Genomic DNA, 20,962 nt, shown 5'->3' on the forward strand with positions numbered 1-20,962 from the left:
TTTCTCATGTTAGGACACTGAACTCCAAATTGTTTGGAAATTGTTTGGTTTATAACTTATAATTTTTTATTTGCACTTTATACAACAGGAATACATCTAGTGTTTAATATATTTAGATTATTAACTATGCTGAATATTTATAATAAATTAATTTGTCATGTTCTTACAATCAAATATAAACTTTATAATAACATTCTAGTTTCTTTTTCGTTTGTTTTATAAAAAAAACAGTATTTTTTGAAAGTACTCACATGGTGGCAGCAAGAATCACAGTTGGGGCACAGCTACAAGTATAGCCCTGCCTTGATACTTCAGGCAGCCGCCATGGGCTTCTTCACAGGATCAGAAGCCCAGGGAAGTGGTCTTACTGTTTTTTTTTTTTTATTTCATTTATTTAAAGAGACATCTAACAAAATCTTAAATAGGGCCTAGTGATTACAAGCTGTTACTTAAAAGAAATCATAAAGCACCAATTTTCTGTCAGTTAAAAAACATCTTCTCAGGTACACCGTCTCTAGTTTGTTTTACAAAAACACATTCCCAAAAAATCTGTCATGAACAATGTGCCACCATGCTATCAGAGGGTAAACTACCCTGAATCTTAATAATTTATTAATGTTTGTCAGGTTTCTTGGCAAGTCCAGAAGATAGTCTTTGTCTTTGTCAAGGATAAGACAGTCTTTGTGACGTACTTGCAAGTTCTAAATCCCCCAAACTTTCAGTGGAACCCAGGTCAGGAGACCGGCAAGGCCTTCTAGGGTTATTTTGGCTATATGTCTGAGATTGTTGTACTGTTGAAACATTCTCCGTAGAGCAACTGGATGGAATCTGACAGCATGCTTCTTCTCCTTCTTCTTTTTTTTCTTGTTCTTTATTTCCTAATGGTATGCATTCACAAGACCACATTGCCTAAAAGAGAAGAAAATTTATACAACAATGTTGTTGTACATTCTATATAATTATTCAGTAATATTACCAAAGCCCTAAAACTTAAGTAAAAAAAAAAAAAAAAGCTTTTTAAAAATGTATTTAGGGCCAAAGCACTATGGTTATATATACTATTTAGGGCCCAAGCACTATGACATCAGCCCTATGTTATCATGGTGTGTGAAGGGCCCTATTGCTTTCCTAAGGATTTTGCCCTATCATTTGGGGCTTAACATGTTCAAAAACCCCCAAAAAATGGCAGACAGGTTTAAATATGCTGCCATTAGAATGCCAGAGAGTCTCACATGAGATTTTGCTGCATAGCTCATACACACTTGCACATATGCATGAGAAACCTGGTAGACATTTAGAGCTCTTGGAGCTGAACAACTTTCACATTGCATGTCATGGGCTCAACTGAATGGGAAGTCAGTTATTTTGTTGTTTGCAAAACACACCCAAAGGAATTTAATACCTTCCTAGGTAATTCATACTATTGGCACCAAAAGGGGCCTATGTGATCTAAAGACATTGAGGATGTAAAATTGCAGGGGGGGTTTTGATATCTCAAATGGGTCAGCTGTGACAATTCCTTACACTTGTGCCAAAAAGTGGTTAATAACTTTCTGTGGGACATCATATTGACATCATGTTTAGTGACATCACATTAAGTGACATCATTGATACACACTTTATAAACATAAAATTCCCCCTTTTCTAAAATAAGTACCCTGCCTCAAGCCTTTAGTTTCCTGGGATAGGTTTCAAGCGCCCCATGACCATGAATCCAGGATAAAGCATCATAGACAGTGAGTGAGTGAGTGGGTGGGTGGGTGTGTAAGTGAGTGAGTGAGTATTGCCATATTCCCTTTTAAATGCATGTGCCCACGGTGCCTAGGTGGCTATTATGCAGGGTGCTTGGGTCTGCTCATCGTTGCTTGCAACTATAGTGGCTAATGGAGTCTCCAATCTTTACTTTCTGTGACCAGTCAAATGTGATGCCAGGCTTATGTGTATACGTTATATGTATATGTTAGATACACAGCATCAAATGCAGAGATCACAAGCAAAGCTAGTCATGGAAATGTTATTTTCTCATTTGTGCTTTTCACATTTCATCCTCTAGGGATGAGATACTCCTTTCCTCAAACTCTTGTACAGCAGTTAGGCAGGTCTGTCCCACTTTGAAGAAGAACCTCAGTATTCGGGATGAGTTCTTGCCATTTTATACTAACATTAAAGTGTAAGTGGTGGAGTTGCTTCATTGGGCAATGATCCCACATCTTGGAATAATGAGGTAATAATAGGTTAATTATTTTGCAAAGTAAATAACTTATAATGCAGTATTTAAAAATAATAAGAAATTTAGGAAATGGAGTTATTGAGTGAAAATAATTTAAATAATATTTCTTTAGTAAGCCAGACATGGCTATGATGGGCCAACCCCAGGAACACTGGTCACTGGGTTAGATGCCAACCCATCACTTGGCACCATGTTCACAGAAATCCACATGAACCCTGGATGAGCATGCGACACTCCCACAATAAACCAATCTGAGACTCGGCCTGGGACGCTAGAGCTGTAAGGCAGCAATGCCACCATGGGTCCCGGGCTTAACAGTAAGCTATTTTACCTGACTTTGCTTAGTGTGGCTGTGGTCCAACAGGCTTCCCTGATTTTTATAGAGTTCCAAAGCATCATGGAGGAAGATGTTTCGTAGAATATTTTTGCCCACCAGCTGGTACAGAAACGCATTTAAGTGCAGCACACGAGGGACGAAGATGTGAGCTCCACCAAAGTGATTTCTGAAGTCTTCAAAGAACTACGGAGGGAAGCAAATGGTTTTTTCAATGTATTATAAGTGTCACGCAGCTGTGTACGTTTATTTCACAATTTGACACAGATTGTGTTTTAAAATCTGATTTAGAGCATTAAAGACCTGCAGGGTTTTTTTGTAGATCTTCTTCCAGTCCTGGCTGAGGTTAGACAGCTCTTTCTTAAATAACAGAACGCTACATTCTAGGAATGCTGCCATACCACTAAGAGAATGAATGGAGGCAGGAAGCTGCTTGCACACTTCAAATGCTTTATCGTAGAAGACGGCAAACTTCTCCCACAATTTCAGTCTAGCATACCTGATTACACACAAGCACACTTTCTGTATCTTTATTCTTTTGGAGAATTATTATTCTTTTATACATGACTAAATGCAAGCTCTTACCACAGTGCTATTGAAGAGTACAGATGCATCATCAGACTCTTATCAGATACCATGTTTGCATCTGACTCACACCTGTACACGAAGGCCAGGCATTCCTCAAATCGTTTCACTTTAAAGCCTGAACCAAATAGGACGAATTGGTTAACACCAGAATATTTAAAATCTGTGTACATTTTCTTCAATATTTAAATCAGAAAGGCTTCTCCAACAGCGTTTTTTTTCTTGTACATGGATATGAAATACATATTTAAAATACAAAATGCAGGTATACATAGTTATCACGTACTGCATTATCTGCAGGAATTCTAACATTACGGGGATCATCGTTAAATATTTTCTTTCTACTAAATATATTTCAGTCTTTTCAGAATACAGTTTCAGTACAGTGATGTTATAGCATATCAAAATCATTTGAATTTATTTTTGCCCAACACAGATTATGTTTTTATCAATTATTAATCACTTTAAGGCACTGTAATGACTGATAAAGTGCATACCAGTATATAACAGGAAGTTCAAGCAGCCGGCATAAAACCATCCGTCAGCTACAGTGCTGGACATTTCTTTGCCAACTCTCTCTAATTTTTTGATCAGCTCCATACTCTCCTTGTATCTGCACAGATTAAAATCCATATTCACAGGTCCGCATTGTTAAATGTTGTACTTTTGTAAGTAGAACTTATTCCACTGAAATGGTCCCAACCTGCCAGTGAGAAGCAGGGGTAGATGTAATATACCAATGGCCCTTGCATCCAAACCGAGTCCACCCAACTCCTCAGCGCGGAGAGCTATTACACAGATATACACAAGCTTTGTCTTGTTCTCTCATTGGAATTTTAGGAAACAATGGCACTTTAAAAAGGACATGCTCTACTCACTGAAATCGATGGACTGCTTCAGGTTTCCTGAGCACAGTTGAACCATGGCCATGGTTCGAAGCAGGTGGCTGATCAACTTCCGGGTCTCAGCACAGTCAGGCAGTCTGGAGCATGTCCGGTACAGCCAAGGTTTGAGATACTTGCATGCATTCTTATTCACAAACTGACTGTGATGAACAATGTCAATGGCATTGAGGATCATCTGCCGAAACACAATCATTCAACTTGTTGCTTTTGTGTAGATCATGAATGTCTAATCCTGAGGTTAATTTCAGAAAAAGGACCAGAAAGAAAGTAAAATGAATCGTAAATCAAATTCTGAGACATTCATCAAAAGGGACAAACAATGAATTTGAAAATTCATTCTTAAATATTTAATTTAGTTTGATGAAATACTAACAATCATAATAAATACTAATAATGTTAAACATTAAGTCTTCCTAATTTAACAGCATTCACTTTCTGCTTTTAATTTGCTACATGCATTTGACCCAGACTAGTTTCCCTTTTCTGTGATAAGTCTGAGGAAGTGCCATTAAAGTCAGACTCATTTTAAGTCCCATTAATCTTTGACACCGACCTCATAACCATCGGTGCTCTGAGTGGCCAAGTTGCTTTGCATTTTGATGGCTAGTGATTCACTTTCGGACTGACCATACATGTGATGAATTTGCCACAGGAAGGACAGACAAGCGATCTTCTCGTGAAGATATTTTAGCTTCTTCTCCCTTTAAACACACAAAGACAAGAAAAGCACAACCTGTTATTATTATTTTCCAAATTTACTGAAAAGACATTCAGACTTTTTTCTTCATTAAAGAGAATTGGACGATGGGCTCCTACTCTGCCATGTCATATTTTCTGCTCCGATAAGTGAATTTCTGAATCTTCTCATAAATTGCTTTCAAGGACCCTGTAACGCCATTACTGGAAACATTACACTTGAGAAGCTTCAAGGATTCATTAAAATTCTTCTTTGCCTTCATAATGTTGCCTGTGTTAAACAGTATCTGAGAAAGATGAAAAAAGATTGATGAAATGTTTTGTGCAAGCAAAGATCAGTTGTTATCAACTTTGGATTTGAACCATGCTTTCTCCTGCTTTTCTCCTCCATTTACATACTTCTCCAGTGAGCCGATACATAACAGCTTGGTCGAGTTCACAGATATAAACAGGGTTAGGATCCTCTGACTTAAATGTAGCTTTCTCTTCTTTTAGGTTTTTCAGAATTATTTTGGCCTCCTTCAAATACTGCATTGCCTGTAACGAGACAGATTTTCACACAGTCATGTGCAATGATCACAACAAGGTCAACATAAAGGGTCAAATCAAACCACACCCACAAACACATGCACATACCCTGAGTTTTTGAGAAAGACTCGCACACACTGCCGCACACTCCAGAAGATAGTGAAATGTCCAGGAGGCTTCTTCTGCAGCTTTATAGTGTTCCACTATTGGGATGAGCACTGTCTCCAACAGCTGAGCACACTCACATCTGCAGCCTGCTCGATCTTCCTTCAGTATCGAGTCCACCTTGGCCAGGAATTCCTCTCTATGTTTACTGTGTACATACACATGGACAGTTTTATTCTCCGAATATGTATCAGTTACTAAACCTAACAGTAAAAAAGCTTCGATCAGGATCTTTACATAAGCTGTACAATTATAATCACCTTTCAGTTATACAGCATGATTTTTTTTTCAACCTTACCTGAGTCCTGTAGTGAAGTAGATTTCAGTTTTATCCAGGGTTCCTGCAAATGAAAATATAAAATAAAAGGATAAGAGTAAAGTTAAGGGATAAGACACCTTCATGTATGTATAACCATAAGAGAACTCCACAGATATAACGGTCCTGTATTTGTATGTTTACAACAGTACTTAACCAGGGTTAACTTGTTTGAAGAAGGACCTGAATGATTAACTGGGTGGCGAATAAAAACGCCTGATAATGCAGTTGTAGAAAGTGCCAGTACTGGTGAAAATCACAGTGATGACGAGCTGTTTTGTTGGTTTGATGTTTAAGGGCAAAGTTTTTTTTAAGCATATTTTTAAAAAAATAAGAGAAAATGTTTAAAATTGTAACGTCGCGGGTATTGCGACAGGCAAACCCACAGACAACTACTCCACAGGTTTCCAGTCAGGCAGGCCCGCGGCCACCCTCAGGTGCAGCTGCTAGGCAACGCCGCCATGATGGCAATTAGGGGAATGCATGACACCTGGAATCATGCCTATAAAGACCCCTAGCGCAACGCACTATCCCGCCACACCATAACAAAAACTAAGTGTTTTAAAGGCAAAATCACTTGCTTAAATATGATGCTTATTGAACTACTTGTAATGAATATTCTTTATATGTTATTTATATATCAAATAATATACTTATAAAATATTTAAGTATATTATTATTATTATTTAAGCTTATTTGGTCATTTTAGGTTATAGATCACACATAACACATTAAACATTGTAGATATTTCACTGATGATATATAAATGCACAGACTTTATTTCTTAACCAAAGGAAATCTAGTGATTGCAGGGGCAGTGCTTGTTGGTTAAAATATTAGACCCTTGATCAGAAGGACTTAAGTTCAAATCCCCCCACTATCAAGCTGCCACTGTTGATCGCTTGAGCAATGCCCTTAACCCTTATTCATGTCATGAAATCACTTTTAGGATAAGATTGTCTGGCAAATGTCATAAATTTATTGTGATAAAATTTTATTATGAGTCAGGTCATACAGTAGACTGGATTCTCTGGTTAGGGTGCAATAACTTACCGTTAGTTTTGGTGGCACATTTATTGCAGCGATGGGCCTTTTTCTCCAGGAACTTGGCACACATTTTATGGAGCTGTTGCTTCTGTTTACTCCGTAACTGCCGATAGGCCACCTCTATTACTTTCTCATTGTAGAAGCACATCGACTCACACTTCCACACACCAGCTACTGAGACCAGTCCATCTGAGAGAGAATGAGAGTGTGTGTGTATGTGTGTGTGTGAGAGAAAGTGAGAGTTTTAGTTCAGATGATTTATTCTTATACTGTTAAGTAAAAGTTAATTCAACTTTGTCAGGATTATACATGTTGTTTGCCCATAATCCATCCATATTTTGTATAGTCTAAAACATCAGATTACAAAGATATTTTGTAACATTTAACATGGGTGTATGTTTGACAAAATGTCCTCATGACTTCTGACCTGTGCTGTTATTTTTGCAGTTACAGATGAGCATTGACTTGTCTATTTTGGCTCCTGAAACTTTTGTCTGCTTGGAGGCACATTTGAAGATGCCCTGTTCGAAGAGTACCACTAGGATATTGTTGAAACTCTTTTGTAATGGTTCGGGCAGAATGTTAAGCAGCATTTCGGTACTAAAGGTTTGGCCAAGGAAGGAAGCAAGCTTCATTGTCTCTGCCTCAGCTTCCCCTGTTATGTTCAGCTCTTTTAAAGTTTGATTCATTTCTGCATGGGTATACACACACACACACACACACACACACACACACACAAACACAGAATTAGATGTAATATTACATGCTATATTTATTCTCTTTGCAATAATGTGTATTTTTATGCATTACCAAAATTTTAGGGTCCGTAGCTGGACATTTATCCATCCAGGAACCAAGCAGTATCTTACATTTTTTTTATACACGCTCAGTGCAAATCAGTTATGTAGTTAAGCAGTGTACAGGTTATTAGTGGTTTACTCTGAGGGAACTGTGAAAGAGATCAGTACAGACTCAGAAATGGTGCTGCATTGACCTGGTTGTATCCAGCTATCAATCATTCAGAAAAACTTGGAATGATATTCTTAAAATAAGAGCATTGGTTCTAGGTATACATCTTTTTATTATTTTTTTATGCATCATTTTTTATATACAGTACAGAGAAATTTATAACATTTGCACTAAGTTTATTCCTACACAAAACAATGCATCATCATATAACAGTATAGAACACTCGCAATTATGTGAAATGCAACAGTCATGATCCATGGTACAAAGGGCAGCGAAGAAACCTGAGCCATTCAGAAATAAATGAGGAAAATGAGGAAAATCAAGATGATATAAATTATAGGATAGAAATGTTAACCAGCCACTAGTCCTGAGAGAGAGAGAGAGAAAGAATATTGCATATGGAAATTCTTCTGGCCAAAGCTCAAAATAACATCCAAAATAAATAAATAAATAGATTAAACAAAAATACACACATTTACATGTTAAAAATAAAGTGACGAGAACTAGTGAAAAAAGAAAGCCAAATGCAAAGGTAATAATAATAATAATAATAATAACCAACAAAAATAATTACAATAATAAAAATAACCAACTAAAATAATTACAATAATAAAAATAAGTGGAGAAACTACCGTCGAAGAGGAATGGAAAGGAAAATAAAAAAAAAGTAAGAGGACAAAAAGACAGTATAAAGTGGGATGATGCTGCATGTATGACTGTCAATCTCTCTGATTCCCAAAAAAGAGCTACATGATAATGATAATTCCCTCTTTGGATAATACTAGGTCACTGCAATCACTCACTCTGTTAATGCTCCGTGTTGTTGCAGTCTGTAAATGCATTTGTATGTGGATTTATTTGATTAGATTGTTGATCTGCTCAGCACATCGTTACTACCAAATATTATTTTAAATAGGTTTAGGATAAAAGTGGATGCAGAAGTTGATACTGATGCAGAGGTGTAGAGCGATATTTATCACACACGCACACACATACACACACACACTTTCTCACTGATGTTACCTTCTTAGCTGTCCAATAAACAAACAAACAAATAAATAAATAAATAAATAAATAAATAGATCTCTGCGCTGCTGAAAGCTTTTAAGGTGCCATTTTTTCGGGTATGTTTCCCGGTGCAGAATTTAACGTTGTGAATTAATCAACACAGATAACTCGCAGATAATCAACCGGATAATTTGGATATAATGTAACTTTGTAACACTTTCACCTCTTCATTAGGATTTAATTTCCCCAACGCTTTAGATAAACAAACAAAACACTGAAACGCAACTTGAAATAATAACACATGCCCCCATATGTGTTTTTATTAACAACCCCATATGATTGTCGCTCTTGTCCTTGATGATATATAAGGGAACTTACCGGAGACCGCGGCGAGCTCGTGCTCAGATGGCGAATCGTTGTCCCCCGCTGCCCTGGACACGTGCGCTGTAAAACACGCTTTCAACCAGTTTAAACCACACATCATGATGGCACCTCAGTCTACAGCTCGGGAAAATATAAAATATAAAATACTGAGAAAAAAATCAAAGCTACTGTAAGTGACGTAACAGTTAACTGGATACATCGAGGTAAAGTTCTATTATTATGTCATCATCGGCGATGACGCGCGCGCGTACACACTCATCGTCTATACTGCTTTCTCCAACAGTATATACGGAGTCGCGGGAAGCCTGGAGTCTATCCCAGGAGACTTGGGGCACGAGGTGGGGTACACCCCGAACTAGGCGCCAATCCACTGCAGGGCACACACACCCTCATTCACATATTATGGGCAATGCCTCTTCTGCATGTCTTGGGACAGTGGGGAAAACTTTACAAAATCCCCTACAATGGTGTGTGTTTCGTGTTTTGTTTGAGCCAAACCTTAAATCAATATACGGTAGGGCTTGTTTCTGCCAATCTCATGAATAAAGTAATGATAATCATAATTATCTTCTATAAAGCGCAGTTGCAGTGGCCCAGGAGACTTTGGGCACAAGATGGGGTTCACACTGGATGGGTGCCAATCTATCTCAGGGCACACACACACACACACACACACACACACACACACACACACACATTACGGGCAATTTATAACTAGAGTACTTGGAGAAAACCCACCAAGCACAGAGAGAATATGCAAACTTCACACACACACACACACACACACACACACACACACACACACACACACACACATAGACTGGAGGTGGAAGGCCATCACTACACTTTTTACTGATTACTAATCTCCTTAAAAAAAAAAAATCACAGTGTTGTCCACAGTGAAAATCTCTGATAATTTTAAAGCAATACTGCAGATTTATTTTTTATTTTTTTATTTAAACTCATATCATGGATTTAAAAACGCATATTATGGATTAAATGTAAGATTTAAATAAATGCTTTATTTAATTTTAACCTTAACACTGTGCATTTCCTTTGTGAAAACAAAGCATACTTAAGTTCATTAGCAGTACACTTCAAATGTGTATTGAATACTAAGTATTTGAAGTACTTTTTTTCTTTCATGTATTTTACAAAAACACATACAATTTATGTATTTCTGTAAAACAAAAGTATTTTTAACATAATACTGTTAATTATTTATTTATTTTGTAGCACTACACAGACTAAGCAAATACAAAGCCATAAAAACCTAATTGTACGGACACATTCAAACTCACCACCCTAATATATATCCACATTTTTTTGTATTTGTTTGTTTGTTTCCTTTATAAGATTTATATTTTTGCAGATTGTTCTTTATTGCTCTATTTATGAATAAAAAAGGAGAAAAGTAAAAAAAAAGAAAATCACATGTTGACTTAACTAAGGGGAAGGGCTCGCTGTTTAAAGTATTAAAATGGTTGAAAGGTGTGTAAATATGCCTAATGTTACTTGACTTGTATGAATCTTTATATGCATAAGAAAGATTTTGGTTAAATGTTTTATATACAGCTTCCACTTCTTCAAGCCGCTTGTTAAGGGTGGTGTGATTGTCCACTGTTTAATGACGTTGTTGTGTTACGCTGTTGTGTTACAGTTCCTAAAGAATTTGTGTATTGTTGTCTGCAGTGTTCCAATGAATTGTCCAGTATTTCTTCCTGGTAAAAAAAACAAAAATAAACTCAGGTCTGGTCTGACCCTGAAAAGAATGTTCGACAGGATTCCAAGAATGTGCTCACAATTTATGCCATTATTTTCATTATTGTATTATTAAGAATTATTTCCAGTGCTTTTAACATAAAGCATATGTAAAATAAGCATTGTAATGATTTGGAAAAGGGTTTATAAGTTGAAATGTTAAAAAGACATTTCTAGACAAGTTTTTCTGTGTGAGATCTGGACTGCTTGTTTTTTTTTCTTGTATCTCCACACGACTGTTGAACCCTCCTTTATTGTTGTCATGGAGAATCTCATGATTGGTAATTTTTTTTTTTTTGGCCTCATACAGCTTTTCTAATGTCATCCTCCATGACAGGGTGCCAATCTATTGCAGGTATACGGGCATGTTATTCACAAGTTCTGACGCGTATCTTTCTTGTTACACTTGATTACTCATGACTTAAACGTCCGTTGAATTCTTTGTCTCTTGTTTTATTTTCAACATTAAAGTTTAACAGTTCTTATAGTTTTTTGCATAAATCCAATGTGGTTATAACGACTTGCTGTATCTTGTAGCTTACGGTCTTAAATTACGGTTACAACAACCTATTTGCTGTATCTTTTAGATTAAGTTTTTTTGATTACAATCTTAGATTATGGTTACAACAACTTATTTGCTGTATCTTTTAGATTATGGTCAAAAGCTTGTGTTCTCCACAACTTCCGTGTGAAAACTGAATTTTACCATGCTCAATAGTCATGCAACTATGGAATGACGTCACAGATGGAATGATGTCACAGAACAACTTACGATTATCATACTAAATGCTTAGCTAATAAACTTAATGCTTAATGCTAAACTAATGAAATAGAAATAAACACAACAACAAATTTATAACGTGAAATATGGCTCTTACAGCAGGGCACATGCACATCCATACAGTTGCATTTATTATGTAGATTTGAATTGCACAATTCAATTGCATCATCTGTTAAATTTTGGGATGAACTAATGATAATTTTTCAAGTTTGAATGTTTTTGTGATATAGGGACAGTTTCCATTTAAGTTTCAAACCAGCAAAACTTCTCCTCCTGTGGGCTGATTGTGATGAAACAAAGCCTATATGTTACCTTAAACTCGGCCAAATACATCCTATCAAATTATTCTGTAGTTTTTATGTGATGCATGCACAAACAAACAGACAAACACACAAATAGAGAGACAAAATTTCAAAAAAGCATGTTTTCTATTACCCTTATATTATTATCAAATATCTTTAATCTAGAGACAGGCTAAATTTACAGTTTTATTATATGTATATAAAAGTACTTATCGCTTGTGTTCCACAACCATTTTTATTATTTGCACAAACTCTTGTGTTTCTTTATCATGCATAATATATTTTAATTCTTTAAAACTTTGCTTCCAGTCCCTGAAAAGGTTCAATTGTATATTTTATATTTGTAAATATATATCTTCCTGCCTCCTGCAATACCCCATAAAGAAAGTCAGGGAATTCTTTAGACAGGTTGTGCATCATTTTTTCAGTGAACACTTTAAGTTTTACACTTTGCTGTAATTCTGTGGGTGGCATAGTGGCTTAGTGATTAGCACTGTGGCCTCTCACCTCCAGGACACGAGGGTTCATTTCCAACCTTGGGTCTGTGTGCACCGAGTTTGCATGTTCTGCTTGTGCTTGGAGTGTTTTCTCTGGGTATTCCGGTTTCATCCCAAAGCCTTGCAAATAAGGTTCATTTGCAAACCGGCAATTCAAAGTAAGTAAGCTCTGCTGCCTCTGTATGAGATCATGTAGTGGGTGGGATGGAGTTTTCATGAGTGACAGGAGTTAGTTCAGTGATCTGTTGTCCCCCACTGTCTCCAACCTGTCAAGTTTGTGTCCAATTATGTTTTTAGGCTTGCAGAGAATTTTATTTATCTTGCCTGCATCCCTGGAACTGATGCTGCTCCCCAGCAAACCACAGCACTATAAAGTGCACTCGCCACAACAGACTGATAAAACATTTACAGCATCCTGCTGCATACATTGTAGGATCTGAGCTTCCTCAGAAAATAAACTCTGCTCTATTCCTTCTTATACTGGGTTGGGGTTGGGGTTGGTCCTTCAGTCCAAACTGCTGTTTAAGTGAACACCCAGGTACTTGTTGTTGTCCACAACCTCAACCTCCTCACCCATGATGGTAACAGGTTTAATCATAGTTTTACCTTTCCTAAAGTCTCTTGTCCATTCCTGACACACCCCACGACTGCAGAGTCATCAGAGAATTTCTGCAGGTGGCAGGACTAGGAGTTGTATTAGAAATCGGAGGTGTACAGAGTAAACAGGAATGGAGAAAGAACAGTCCCCTCAGGTGCTCTTATGTTACTGACCATCACATCAGACCAGGGGTAGCACAGTGGTTATAAGGCATTGGACTACGGTTCAGAAGATCCCAGCTTTAAACCCCACAACCACCAAGTTGCCACTGTTGGGCCCTTGAGCAAGACCCTTAACCCTCAACTGCTCAGATGTATAATGAGATAAAAAATAGAATAAAAAATTGTAAGTCGCTCTGGATAAGAGTGTCTGCCAAATGTCTAAATGTAAATGTAAATCAGACAAGGAATTCCCCAACATTAAAAAATGGGGCCTATCTACAGTAACAGACAGTCAGCTATTCAGGACACAATGGATGTGCTGACACCCATCCTAAGCAGTTTCTCACTCGGTAGAAATGGTTGTATTGTATTAAAGGCACTGGAGAAATAAAAAATAAAAAACATGATTTTCACTGTTCTCACTGTACCATTACATCCATCCAGGAAAGAGTGAGCATGATGCAATACTGTAGATATAAGACTGTATCATCCACTCCAACATGAGGCTGGTATGCAAATTATATATATATATATATACACTACCGTTCAAAAGTTTGGGGTCACTTTCTAACTCCATGATCGTTCCTGATTTTTTGTCTCTCTTTCTCTCTCTATATATAGCCTTGAATGTGTAATTATTCCCCCAAACGCCATTTGATCCATTCAGACCAAGACTAAGTCATGCTCTATGTAAATTCTTTCCCAAGAAACGAAACCTATTAAGTAGGATAAAAGTTTCCTCGTACAGTACTTTCGTTTTCGCAGAAGAATCGATTCATTCAGTCAAAGCGAGTCGAGTTTACTGAGTTCGACTCACCGGTTCTCTAGTCTACAGTATACCCTCCAACAGCATCATTTTTAGATTAAATCAGTTTGTCTTTGGGATCGAGTCCATCAGCGGAACCTTTAGTTAAGAACCGATTCTTTGGATTTGCATGACCGGTATAAAGCATCCTGGTGCACAAGTTTCGGTTGTTTCAGCAACGCACCCAACAGAAGCGAGGCTGCGAAAACGCGCATCCCGTGAAACGAAGTGAGCGTGACGTATTTACATTATTTACTCTAACAGATCAGCTGTCGGAGATGAGCGCGAGCCTCAGCGAGCAGTATGAGGAGAAGGTGCGTCCGTGCATCGACCTGATCGACTCTCTGCGCGCGCTCGGTGTGGAGAAGGACCTCGCGCTTCCCGCCATCGCCGTGATCGGAGACCAGAGCTCGGGGAAGAGCTCGGTGCTGGAGGCGCTGTCCGGAGTCGCGCTGCCCCGCGGGAGTGGTGAGACATCAGGGGGCAACAACAACAACAATAATTCTTAATTCGTTTCCCCAATATTATCTGAACTTGTATTTTATTTTGTACGTATGTATGCTGGAAAAAGTAGAGATGGATAAACGAAGGGATAATTCTTACATTACATTTCATAACACTAATATGACTTGATGAAGCTTTTTAAATTTTTGGACCAAAAACTAAATGAAAACGGATGACTATGGTTGAATAGTGAGATGAATGAATGAATGAATTTCGCCACTCATTCGTTCATGTACAGTAACATGACCAATCAATATAAAGTATTGGTATAAACGTTTAATCCAAGGATGAAAATGTTAATTTATTAAATATTAATAATATATCAATATAATGTTTCCCATCGGTTCAAAATATACTTGTGGTAAAGCCAGTGGAACTCTCCGACATTACCTACTGGCACAAAAGCTCTCTTACTACATACAGCAAAACAAGACATGAATAATTTAATTGATTTTCGATAAAATATTCACATAAATTTTGAAGATCAAACCCCCAACCCCCTCCATCTACCCATGTTGGAAAGATAAAGTAAATAAAATAAGTATGTACATAAGTAAGTATTCTTTGGTGTGTGAAAAAGATGGCACTGTTTATCAAAGTCATCTATTTGATTATCAAAGAGCCCAGTTTCCCACCTTATCTGCACCTTTTTTATGAAGGCCTTTTTTTTTCTTACACACAATATTCACTTTCAAAATACTGGACAAACCTGTTCTGAGCCATTGTCAACAAATGCCAGCACTTTTAAAGTATGCTGCATAATATGGGTTTTATAGGGAATCTAATATTCCATAAAGACCGATTAATTATGTATAAGGACAAGAACTTTGTGTAACTTGTGGATATTCTATACTAATGTAAAAAAAAGGAAAAAGGGAGAAATCTTAACAAACTTTAAACAGAAATATTCTATTAACACAGAAAAGGTTTCATAGAACATGTCTTCTCAGTTTCTAGAAAGATACACATAAAGTTGTATTGAATGCTATAGAACAGAAAGTTCTACTGCAGGTCTGTAGAACTCTCTAGAAACGTAATTAATATATCACATAAGTGTTTATATTTATACCGTAGTTACGTAATTAGAAGGGAGTTTTTTGGTTGCCTGCTTACAATTTATCTACAAGAAATGTCCCACCAGAGTGTTGATATGCAATACACTACAATTATACACTGTGGTCTATACACACAGGTATCGTGACGAGATGTCCACTCGAGCTGAAAATGAAGAGAAGTCAAGAGGAAGACTTCTGGCATGGAAAGATTAAGTATAAGAAAGATCATGATCAGGATTATGAGGAAGAGATTGATAACCCAGCAGATGTGGAGAAAAAAATTAGAGAAGGTATTGCTCCATATAAACCATTGTTTACTCATGATATCTAGATCTCTGTTTGGATATAGTTTTTCAGAGACATGCAACTGGCCTGTGTGCATCCACTTGTAGCTCAGGACCTAATGGCTGGTGTCGGTGTGGGCATCAGTGATGAGCTCATCAGCTTGGAAGTGACGTCAGCCGATGTTCCCGACCTCACACTCATCGATCTGCCAGGTATTGCCCGTGTCGCAGTCAAAGGCCAACCGGAGAACATTGGAGAACAGGTAAAGCATCTAAAATCAGATGATGTCATAGGGTCTGATGCCTAGTGTACATTATCTAATCCTTAGTTACAGTTATGATACTTAGTTATGGATGATAATACACACTAATAACTCATTTCATTCAGATTAAAAGACTTATCAAAAAGTTCATTGAAAAGCAAGAAACCATCAACCTGGTGGTTGTACCATGTAACGTGGACATCGCTACTACTGAGGCACTGAAGATGGCTCAAGAAGTCGATCCAAATGGCGAGAGAACCCTAGGTCTGTGGAGCCTTTATAATAATCCTGTTGACATTTATTTTCTTCTTCTCTGACTTTCTTATATGCAATATCTTCCTTGAGCTTGTCTGTTTTGTGCATGTGTGTGTTTTAACTTTAAAAGGCATTCTAACAAAGCCTGACCTGGTGGATAAAGGCACGGAGGAGACAGTGGTGTCCATCATCCATAATGAAGTCATTTACCTCACTAAAGGCTACATGATCGTCAGGTGTCGAGGGCAGAAGGAGATCATGGACCGCGTCTCACTGCATGAAGCCACTGAGAAAGAAAAGGACTTCTTTAAAGACCACCCGCAATTTAGGTGCTCTGTTTTATTTTAGGAGGATCGAGCAGACAATTAAAATCATGTTTACTTTTATAATGAGCTGATAATTAGTAGAGATTTAAAATTTCACCTAGCATTATTTGGAATCATCATCATCTATACCGCTTTATACTGTATACAGGGTCGTGGGGGCCTGGAGCCTATACCAGGAGACTTAGGGCACGAAGCAGGGTACACCCTGGACAGGGTGCCAATCCATCGCAGGGCACTATTTAAAATCATTTATTATCAAATTCTCAAATTTTGTTTCGTGAATGATCATACTTTTAACATAATGTTATCCTAACGTTAAAATTGTTTGGTGTTAATTGTTCCTATTTGATTATCAATTGCTTCATATTTAAAAAATGATAGAGGAAATGCTATATATGTTTATATTAAATATAATAATTTTTCAATTCTATTTAAACACACTATGCAAGAACCATTGAATTCCTTTTTTTTATTTAACATCGCTTAAAATAAGGTAATAAGGTAAGGTGAACTATTTATTTTTCTACCATTAGTATTATTCCAGCATTATTTGAGAGTCATTTCAATAAAATTGATAACCATACAATTAATATTTCTATTATTACAGAGTTGCACATTAAATGCATAAAAGCGAAAATAAATAAATAAATAAATAAATAAATAAATAAATAGGGCAGCATGGTGGTTAGCACTGTTGCCTTGCAACTCCACAGTCCCCGTTTAATTCCCATCTTCCATCCGCATGCATGAAGTTTGCATGTTCTCCTTATGCTTGGTGGGTTTCCTTCCATTTCTTTGGTTTCCTCCCACAATTCAAAGACATGCAGATTAGGCTATTTGGAAAACAGATTAGGCTATTTGGAAAAATTGGGAAAATTTTCCTGTAGTGTATGAATAAGCATGTGTTTGTGTGCATGTGTGTGCCCCGCGATGGATTGGCACGCTGTCCATGGTGTACCCCACCTAATCCCTTAAGTTTCCTGGGATAGGCCTCAGGCCCCCCGTGACCGTGTATACAGGACAAAGCAGTACAAACAATGTGTGAGAGTGGGAGTAATAAAATAAATGAATCAATTATATGAAGCTAATTGTCAGGTATTACAGAAAAAACAACTAAACCAGAAAGAAAAGACTGTAATCCCTCTCTCTGTTATTGTTTAAACAGACTTAACATAGATGGACTAAAATGTGGTTGATGTTTTTACAGCACTCTGTATGAGGAAGGCACAGCTACCATTCCTAAACTGGCTGAGAAACTTACACTTGAACTCGTCAATCACATTGAAGTAAAGCCTTTTCAAGCAATTTTATCCCTCAAATTGTGTAGGAAACTAACTATGCAGATACTAAAATGTGTGTTTGTGTGCATTTAGCGATCTCTGCCACGACTGGAGGAGCAGATTGAAATGAAGTTGGCTGAAACTCAAGCTGAACTGGATCGCTACGGGTCAGGACCTCCTACAGAACCAGCAGAGAGGATCTTCTTCCTGATCGATGTGAGTGATAACATAGAAACCCCATTAAGCGAAATGGCAAGGTCTCTGCACATTAAAATAACAACATTTTCAAAAGTATACCCAAATCAGAAGAGGTTTGTGGGTAAAACACTGTGCCATGACTGCAACTCTAAATTAGCAAGCTAGTCAGGACAAAACAAGAATCTTCATTATATTAATTGCAGCACAACTAAATGAAAATTCTATTATAAAACATAAACAACGATCAGGAACTGAATTCTTCACTTAAATATTAAATTAAAATCTCACAATTTAATTTAGTGTTTTCTGTTCATTTAAGTTTCATATGCCTCTCCTATAATGTCTATAAAGATTTTTGATCTACGTTTTCATTTTAATGGTGTGTATTAGAAAGTCACAGCATTCACTCAGGACAACATTAACCTAACGACTGGAGAGGAGCTGAAGAACGTCCAACATCTCAACATCTTTTCAGGTCTGCGAAGGCAGTTTGCACTCTGGAAGGCCCACCTGGACACATCAGGAGAGACATGTGAGTAGTGTTGTGATAAATGTTGAACGCCTGGAAAGAGACAAGCATTATACTTGTTCTGTATACATGAATACTTTGGGCAAATTTTCTAGTTAACAGGAGGATCGAGAAGGAAGTAAATGAGTATGAAGAAAAATACAGAGGCAGAGAACTTCCAGGATTCATCAGCTATAAGACCTTTGAGGTGATGGTAAAAGACCAGATCAAGCAGCTGGAGGAACCTGCTGTCAGGACACTGAAGGAAATCTCAGGTATATGGCATCAATGTGATTAAAGTTAAATGCCAAAACACATAGATGGGGAAAGACTTTTATATTTCCACCAATCACAACTACAATACTAGGATTTCTGACGTTTCTGAATCTATTTCTAGATCTCATTCGAAGGGGCTTCATTCAACTGGCTCAATGCAGCTTCATGGGCTTCCCAAATCTTCTCAAAATGGCAAAGGTATGACCAACAAATACTAACGACAATCTCTAGCCATGATTGTTGGACCAGGATCACCAGATAAACATGATGCAAGCAAGCTTATCATGGCATAACAGTTCTTTGTTTTTTGTTTTTTTACAGACTAAGATAGAGACCATAAAGCAAGTAAAGGAGGCAGAGGCGGAATTAATGCTGAGAACTCAGTTTAAAATGGAGATGATTGTCTACACCCAAGACAGCATGTACAGCAACACTCTGAGCACACTCAAGCTTGAGGAGGAAGAAGCACAGAAACCAAATTTACGTTTGCCGTGTGTTAATTCGTGTAGTTTATACAGTTATTCAGACAACAGAGCCACTCTTGACGAACTGATGCGTCACCTCAAGTCCTACTACAGTGTAAGTTCTTAGCAACTAGCTCCTTTTGGAATTATAAATGTTATTATAATTACAATTTTAGCACAACCTGACCACAGTAAATGCACAGCAATGGTTTCTAAAATATTATGCTTCATAACAACCTTCATTTTCAAGCCTAGCCCAAAAAATATTTAAGACAGAGAATTGCCAGTCTTTTTCTCTTTTTTAGACCATTGTCTATAAACCATAGATATAGTTATGCATTATTATACAATATTTAAAAAATAAGTAATATCTTATATTTTATTAGATGTCTGATTAGCCATGTGACCCTACAGGAGCAATGTTTTATTACTTTAACAATCTTTTTTAAACAATTTAAACATTTGTCCTGTGTTTAGATTGCGAGTAAGCGCCTGGCTGATCAGGTGCCGCTGGTGATAAGGTACCTCCTGCTGCAGGAGTCGGCGGCGCAGCTGCAGAGAGAAATGCTACAGCTTATTCAGGAAAAAAACAACACAGATCAGCTGCTGAAAGAGGATCATGACATCGGCAGCAAACGCAACAACCTGCAAAACCGCCAGAAGCGTCTGATGGAGGCCCGCGACTACCTAGTCAAGTTTTAGAGTTACATATTGTGTCTACCTTGAAAATGGTATTAGTGTTAATCACTCTAAATCAAGTATATAAAGAAAATCGCACACCGTGTACGTACATAATCAAAGATGTATATTATATAAACATCTTTGATTATGAAAGTGTTCAACTTATTATATTAAACTATACTAGAGTTAGTTTCCATAATTAGTGAGAGTGTATGTCAGGTATATACTGTAACAAATATTTATTTATTTTTTAAATTATTTAGAAACTAGTTTGTTGTTCTAACCCAACACATGCCCAAAATGCTGAAATACCTGCGTCCATATAGAGATAGTGTTGTCAGAAATCTTGGAGGTTTGGTTAACTGTTTATCCTGAATGTAATATCAGTGTTTTTTGGATTGTGTTCCTAAAGATTTGCAATAAAATCTGATTGAAATACTGATATTCTTGATGGATTTGTGTTGTTTTTAGTCATCTTGCCTTCAATGAGCATCTGAGGCAAACATTTCTTACTACAGTATATAAAAGACAGTCTTGGGGGACTTTTTAAAGTAACTAATTACATTACAAGATTACTGTCTTAAAAAGTAATCAGTTACATTACAGCATTACATTTTAATAACAGTAACTAGTTCAAGTACTTTTCCATTGCAGAAAATGAAAACTGCTTTGTGATTCCTCATGCATGTTGTTTTAGTCAAGACCTTTATAATTATTCTACCATCATCACTTTGGCCTATAATCTGTTAACTACCAATACCCTTATGTTTTGGTGATTCACTGAGAGTTTTGCCAT

General features: G+C 37.1%; 2 protein-coding genes across 2 annotated transcripts; one reads left to right on the forward strand and one right to left on the reverse strand.

Moving 5' to 3' along the window:
- Positions 1-395: 395 nt before the first annotated feature.
- On the reverse strand, positions 396-9,222 carry LOC128506837 (adenylate cyclase type 10-like). The gene is made up of 15 exons (XM_053477435.1): positions 9,162-9,222; positions 7,234-7,497; positions 6,813-6,995; positions 5,742-5,784; positions 5,387-5,591; positions 5,150-5,287; positions 4,871-5,037; positions 4,608-4,755; positions 4,028-4,229; positions 3,853-3,937; positions 3,647-3,762; positions 3,150-3,267; positions 2,868-3,063; positions 2,562-2,750; positions 396-909 (listed from the first exon to the last, which is right to left on the reverse strand). The coding sequence occupies exons 2-15, from the start codon at positions 7,493-7,495 to the stop codon at positions 664-666; spliced, it is 2,298 nt and encodes a 765-aa protein (XP_053333410.1). The 5' UTR covers positions 7,496-7,497; positions 9,162-9,222; the 3' UTR covers positions 396-663.
- A 4,873-nt stretch (positions 9,223-14,095) lies between these two features.
- mxa (myxovirus (influenza) resistance A) lies at positions 14,096-20,595 on the forward strand. The gene is made up of 12 exons (XM_053476678.1): positions 14,096-14,540; positions 15,769-15,921; positions 16,024-16,178; positions 16,304-16,442; positions 16,564-16,762; positions 17,967-18,045; positions 18,133-18,255; positions 18,628-18,769; positions 18,862-19,020; positions 19,143-19,219; positions 19,343-19,600; positions 19,963-20,595. Exons 1-12 carry the CDS (start codon positions 14,351-14,353, stop codon positions 20,185-20,187), a joined length of 1,899 nt encoding a protein of 632 aa, XP_053332653.1. The 5' UTR covers positions 14,096-14,350; the 3' UTR covers positions 20,188-20,595.
- The last annotated feature ends 367 nt before the right edge of the window (positions 20,596-20,962 follow it).

Source organism: Clarias gariepinus, chromosome 18 (genome assembly GCF_024256425.1).
Source record: "Clarias gariepinus isolate MV-2021 ecotype Netherlands chromosome 18, CGAR_prim_01v2, whole genome shotgun sequence".
In the NCBI taxonomy this organism is placed as follows: Eukaryota; Metazoa; Chordata; class Actinopteri; order Siluriformes; family Clariidae; genus Clarias; species Clarias gariepinus.

Bases quoted from the DNA above. Each gene is read 5' to 3' on its own strand.
- mxa (XM_053476678.1), top strand. From the start codon at position 14,351: ATGAGCGCGAGCCTCAGCGAGCAGTATGAGGAGAAGGTGCGTCCGTGC. The intron at 16,179-16,303 runs GTAAAGCATCTA...CATTTCATTCAG, and splicing joins CGGAGAACATTGGAGAACAG to ATTAAAAGACTTATCAAAAA. The intron at 16,763-17,966 runs GTGCTCTGTTTT...ATGTTTTTACAG, and splicing joins AAAGACCACCCGCAATTTAG to CACTCTGTATGAGGAAGGCA.
- LOC128506837 (XM_053477435.1), bottom strand. From the start codon at position 7,495: ATGAATCAAACTTTAAAAGAGCTGAACATAACAGGGGAAGCTGAGGCA. The intron at 6,996-7,233 runs GTCAGAAGTCAT...ATTCTCTCTCAG, and splicing joins CTGCAAAAATAACAGCACAG to ATGGACTGGTCTCAGTAGCT. The intron at 5,288-5,386 runs GTATGTGCATGT...GTCTCGTTACAG, and splicing joins GTCTTTCTCAAAAACTCAGG to GCAATGCAGTATTTGAAGGA.